Source organism: Thrips palmi, unplaced genomic scaffold (assembly GCF_012932325.1).
Source record: "Thrips palmi isolate BJ-2018 unplaced genomic scaffold, TpBJ-2018v1 HiC_scaffold_7, whole genome shotgun sequence".
Lineage (NCBI taxonomy): Eukaryota > Metazoa > Arthropoda > Insecta > Thysanoptera > Thripidae > Thrips > Thrips palmi.
The window spans coordinates 9,607,819-9,614,114 of record NW_023144634.1 but is presented as its reverse complement, the minus strand read 5'-3'; the positions used below and the strand labels follow the sequence as shown (position 1 = coordinate 9,614,114).

The 6,296-nt window shown below is 48.6% G+C and overlaps 1 protein-coding gene across 1 annotated transcript; it reads left to right on the top strand.

Annotated features, from left to right (window-relative positions):
* Window positions 1–45: 45 nt before the first annotated feature.
* LOC117652187 (glutamate receptor ionotropic, kainate 2-like) lies at window positions 46–4,320 on the top strand. Its single transcript, XM_034396906.1, is given in 14 exon segments — window positions 46–420; window positions 579–737; window positions 813–956; window positions 959–1,151; window positions 1,216–1,357; window positions 1,451–1,618; window positions 1,692–1,844; window positions 1,922–2,149; window positions 2,227–2,433; window positions 2,510–3,070; window positions 3,147–3,360; window positions 3,432–3,550; window positions 3,641–3,787; window positions 3,863–4,320. Coding segments are annotated over 14 exon segments (2,775 nt in total). The 5' UTR covers window positions 46–323; the 3' UTR covers window positions 4,106–4,320.
* The last annotated feature ends 1,976 nt before the right edge of the window (window positions 4,321–6,296 follow it).

Below are 6,296 nucleotides of genomic sequence, written 5' to 3'. Positions count from 1 at the left end.
GCCGTGCGGCCGCGCGGCCCCGCCGGCTGGTCAGCCTCTCACTGCAGCCAAGTCAAAAGCCAAGCCTCAGTTCAGCCTGCGCACACACGGAATGCGTCGGGTCACCATGGCCGCCGCGCGACTTTAACACACGGTTTGACGGTCCAGCGGGGCGCAGTGGGTCATGAGGCAGAGCCAGCAAGCGGGAGCCTGGACGGCGTAGGCAGGCGGCGAAGAGGACACGCCAGTGATGTGAGACGCCATACCTGTAGGTCTATCTCGCCCATTTGTTTCGCAGAGGAAAGTTGTATCGCGGGCAGTGCGATAAATTTGAGGGGAAAATAATGGAGCCTAGAAGAGGCAGCCTAGCCCTGGCGCTTGTTGCCGCCTTCATAGTGGCTTTCCCCAAATCAGATGCACTCCCACAACAAGTAAACATCGGTAAGTTTTGGACAGTGCAGATACATGACAAATGAATGACTACTGAGTATACTCTGTAAAGTGTCATATTTTACTTGTACTGTTGTCAAAAGAAAATCCACTATTTATGACGCAAGTTGAAGGCACAGAATATAGAGAAATTATTTTTGTTGCTAAAGGTGGTTTGTTTGAAAATGCAAAGGAAGATGAAGTGCAGACCGCATTTTTGAGGGCAGTCGGAGCCGTTAACGCAGACCCGAATTTACTGGCAGAAGTAGAAGTCACTGCAAATCCCATGTCGGTTTCAATGTTTGACAGCTTTGGCACTGCACGCACAGGTAACATTTTAGTGACAAAATATTAGTGCTATTTCTCTGAATAAAACGTTTTAATACGTGCTAATTTCATTCCAGTGTGCGAGTTGATGACTTCTGGCATGGCTGGCATATTTGGGCCATCTTCAAAAGCCACCAGTAGCCACATTCAGGCAGTGTGTGACACAATGGAAGTGCCGCACATACAACACACTTCAACCCCTACCTCAATCGAGAGACATGTTCGATCAACCTGTACCCGCACTACAGCACCTTGTCGCAAATTTTACTGCGCCTTGTTGACGAGTACGGCTGGAAAGATTTCACGATTCTATACGAAGATGATGACAGCCTCGTTCGAGTAAGCCAGCTACTGGAGAAGTACGATCCAAAGGGCTACACTGTGACGGTGCGTCAGCTTCCGGAAGAAGACATGAAGTGAGTACCGCAAATTGATTCTTATTCTTGTTTTAAGCAATTTAAGAACCTACATTGTTTTCAGGCCGATATTCCGAGAGATAATCACCGACAAAGTGAAAAACATTATTATAGACTGCAGTATTGACACGCTTGCTGAAGCACTTAAGCAGGCTCAGCAGATCGGTGTCATGGGAAATGCCTTCAATTTCTTGATAACAAATCTGGTGAGTTGACAAACGGTCGAGCGTGGGGAACGAGTATTCTTCCAGGTTTGACATTCACTGCTTCATATTGCAAATATTTTGTTTAACTGTCAGGACTTCCATACACTAGATTTGGAACCATATCGTTACTCCGGAACGAACATGACAGGCTTGAGGATTGTTCGACCAGGTAGTGCCATGGTCCAGTCCACAGTAGAGTTGTGGGCCTCGGCTGCAGCCATGGCAGGCGAGACATCTGTATTGGAACCAGGAAATCTGAGAGTACGTATCCGAAATGGCAAACTGAACTGCTATGAAAAATGGCACCAGCAAAATGGCATTTTTTTCTGTTCAGGTAGCCCCAGCGCTCATGTGGGATGCTGTCCACCTGTTTGCTCGTGCCCTGGAGCGACTTGACGAAAGTCGTCAGGTGGAGCTGCCTGGGCTTCAGTGCGAAGAGCAGAAAGGCTGGGAACATGGATTCAGTTTGCTCAACTTTATGAAAACTGTATGTTTACCTCTTATGAAAAGTAAAGGCACAATGATATTACGCACATTATTAATTCATCTTTTTTTAAAATTAAGACGGAGATCGAAGGTCTTACCGGGCCGATAAGATTCGACAACCAGGGTTTCCGCACGGATTACTCTTTGGACATCGTGGAGCTGAGTGCTGAAGGCGAAAGCACTCAAACCATCGGTAACGTTGATGTCAACACCTTTAACCTTACTCGTGTTGAGCGCGCAAAGGAAGAGTTTAGGAAGGAACTTGAGTCCGTTCGAAACAAAACCTTCAGAGTTATGATAGCTCTCGTAAGTTTATTGTCTAAAGGACCGGACAAATTTTTATCATCCAGTGTCCCAAAAACGGATCTTGCTTTGTTTTGCAGGCAGAACCGTACAACATGCTTCAGGACTCTGCCCAAAAGCTGAGTGGAAACGACCGTTACGAAGGGTTCTGCATTGATCTCATCAAAGAATTGGCACAAATGCTTGGATTTAATTATACATTCATTCAACAGCCAGATAACAAATACGGCTCTTGTGACATTGTCACGGAAAAATGCAACGGAATGCTGGGCAAAGTACAAACAGACGTATGTATTTTCAAGACCGAGTTCTTTTTTATGGATTTAAAAGTGTATTGCATTTACTACTTTCTGGTTTTTTTAGGAAGCAGATTTGGCAATAACAGATTTAACAATTACCTACGATCGAGCCGCTGGAGTAGACTTCACCAAGCCCTTTATGAACTTAGGCATTGCACTGTTGCATACAACACCATCGAAACTTCAGCCAAGTCTGTTCTCGTTCTTGGACCCCTTCTCTGGAGAGGTTTGGGTGTATTTGCTTGCTGCGTATGTTGTCGTGTCTCTCGAGCTCTACGTGATGGCCCGAATTACTCCCGGAGAATGGACGAACCCGTACCCCTGTATTGAGGAACCAGAGGAGCTCGAAAATCAATTTACCGTGCTGAATGCATTCTGGTTTACTATCGGAGCCCTTATGCAGCAAGGTTCTGAAATAGCACCCATTGCTCCTTCGACGAGAATGGTGGCCGGAATGTGGTGGTTCTTTACTTTAATTATGGTCTCATCCTACACTGCTAACCTGGCTGCCTTCTTGACTGTGGAGCCAACTCAAGAAATTATCTCAGACCCAAAGCAACTCGCTGACCACCCAAGAGTCAAATACGGTGCAAAGGAAGGTGGATCCACTTTGAACTTTTTCAGGGTATGTAATTTTAAGTAGAATATGAAATATTAGCTTTTGGTTTCTGTAACATAACAAATGTGTCATTTTGAAACAGGACTCAAAGGACCCCATTTTCCAAAAAATGTATTCCAAAATGGACAACATGGCGGAAAACAGTTATGGCGTGAGGCGTGTGATTGAGTCCGGGGGAGACTACGCTTTTTTCATGGAGTCTTCTTCAATCGACTACCAAGCGCAACGCGAGTGCGACGTGAGAAAAGTCGGTCTGAATCTTGACGAAAAGGGATATGGAATTGCAATGAGGAAAAGTGAGCCTGCTCTTGGATATTTTCGCTGGCAAAGGCTGTTGGACCAATGTAACGCTTTTTGTTTCTTTCAGACGCACCTTACTTGACGGCTTTGTCAGCTGCTGTTGTCAAACTGCAAGAGAGCGGCAAACTGTCCGAACTGAGGACGCGCTGGTGGGAACAGAGAAGAGGCGGAGGAAAGTGTTCCGGGGTGAGGCTGTCGCTTAAAGATTGTTGTTTCACTTCCTCGACGGCCGGGCCCAACTTATGAATCATTACAAAAATGGATTATTTGTTCCAGCAATCGGAAGAAAGTTCGGCCGGGGAGCTGGGCCTCGCCAACGTGGGCGGCGTGTTCCTCGTCCTGGGCGTGGGCGTGGGCATCGCCGTGGTCGTGGCGTTCGGGGAGCTGCTTTGGGACCTGGCCGTCAGAGCACACGCCGGAGAAGTAAGCGGGTCAACACGAACGCCAAACATTCTCAGGAGGAAACGTTGCTAACTCCCCGTGCCAAATCTGTTCCAGGTCTCATTCAAGAGGGAACTCTGGGAGGAACTCAAGTTCATCTTCAAGTGCAGTGGGTCGACCAAACCTGTAAAGAAGGCCAAGACCGACGAGGAAAAGCTAGAGGACGCTTTAAAAGAGTTTCAGCCGCTGAGTCCGTATGCGATCGGCTTCGAGGGCTCTGGGGAGAGTAATGGCAACGGCAAGAGTGCATTGAACAGTACTGCGCAGAATAGCCAGAACCAGAAGGAGCCTTTGTACTGATACTTGCTGCTCCCGTTTGCTTATTACGTAATGCCTTGGGGTTCAGTATGCTTTGTCTAACTACCCGGTTGATAATGAGCTATACAATTGTGATAGATTAGTATTACTCTTCGTGTCGAACTTGGTTGTTTTGTAAGCATTTACTAAAAAAGAATAATTTGAAAATAAGTCCAATAAAAAAAAGACAGAGTGAGAGCAGCGCTTCCCTGAACGAGTCCACCTTGTGTTTCTTTCCGTCCGAAAGCTTATCTTGCCCGTTGCATTCGCTCAGTGCCTGCACGAGTATTTACCGAGAGAGTGGGGGTCGGGGTGTCGGGGTGGGGGTGGGGGTGGACGCGGCCGCGCGGCTCCAGTGGCGTCCGGGACGCCGCACTGGCTGCTGTGCAGCCTGGTGGAGCGCTGCGCCTCGTTCGTTCACCGTCGCGACGTCCTGACCTGCCTCGCCGAGCGCCGGCCGAGCGCCAGTACGCCGCGATACGACCCGGCGCGCCAAGCCAAGCCGTCAGGGCCCAGGCAGGGCGGGCCGAGGGCTGGCCGAGGATTGCAACGCCATTTGCACATTTATTGTTCCGCCGCGTTCCCTGCTCGTCGGGGTGATAGTGCGTCTGATTTATGGTGCAGTGAGATTCCGCCGCCGTCACGCAACACAGCGTCAAGTCAATTGGGTAAGTGACCACACTCTCACAAAAAGATAAAAGTAAAATAAAAATGGTGAAGGTCGAGTAGAGTTTTAACCGTATCCTAACGAATGAAACCAAATAAGGAGGTTCATTTCGATCGAATTTGATTGTTTGAGAGTCGACGGCTCCAGCATTTGCCCATGGAACTTTAAAATCATTCAACTGCCTAATTTCATTTTAAAAATCAAAATAAATCATGTTTTGCAAGTTATGAAGAAATGAATGGCCGAGTAAATGACACTTCACAATGATTTAAAATTAAGAGCTGAAGTGCGAAACAAAACGCAGTGAAGCGCAGTTAAAACAGAATACGACTTTGATTGGAATGCTTCAAAAGTACTTTCTGTGACTCACTATTTTTGTCTGGAATCCTTATGAAAGACAACGCGTCTATTTCCGCTCATGGTTATTTCATACCTGGTCCAAACAAGAGCGCCTCAAGAACCAACCCTTTCCGCAGGACAAGGAGGCACAAAGATACGACGCTACTTTTGCGAGTGGGTCAGAGTGTCACATCCCGTGTCAGCGCGACGTTCTCGGCGAGGTTCTCAGCGTCGCCGCAGCAGCCGAGGCGGCAGCCCCGCAGAAACTTCCGCTTTTGTTTCGAACACCACGCGGGGCACAACGCCACCAGGTGAATGTGTTGGACAAGGAGGCAAAGGGGAATCAGGAAGGAAAGTAAGATGAGCAAAGAGGACGCGGCAACTTTGGCCGTTTCACAACAAAAAGGCAGGCCCACCTCGGCTTGCCTTCCTGCCTTGCTCGGACTGTCACGCTGGCCCGGCTTGCCAGGCTGGCCCACATCTGCAGGGATTTGCATCCCTGAGCGCGAACCTGACCGAGCCTCAGCGACACAGGGAGTCCTGGACCTGGGCCTGGCCCTGCCGCGAAAGGGAAAATGCCGCGGGTTACCCGGAATCTCAAGACAAAAGCAGTGAAACTAACAAAAAATACAGGCAAAAAATATGGAGAAAAAAAATTATTTAAAGAGCTGGCTGCTTGGCTAGCTGGATTTAAAATTCGCAAATAAATGTCCGATATTTGGTTGGGATTTTCTTAATTGTTTTGAAGTCTTAACTCAAGGCATCTTAAGTCAAACTCCGCTGGGTTTGAATTACGAACTGATACAGTGACTGGAGGTAATTCCCACTGACACACCCCTGCCTGAGTAATTGTTATGGCCCCAGCAAGATGAGGACGCGTTGCCGACAATGCATATTAAAACCGGCACCAAGTCTCTGCTCCGTTTAACTCGCCGGGAGGAGCCACCTCTCGCCCGCGGCCGAAGAAGGAACAGGGAAGCAGAAGGGAATAATTTGGTTAAATCCCGCGCCAGGTCGGTGGCTCATCTCTCGGCGCGCCGTCCGCCCGTCTGTCCCTCCCTTCGCCACTTAACTTCGCCGTGACAAGCGGCGAAAAAAAGCAGTGCGCTAGCGAAACCACCGGTCGCGCCCCGAATAGTTGAAATTAGTTTCCCCTCAATTTTGCGGGCAGCCCGACCGCAGCGCGGA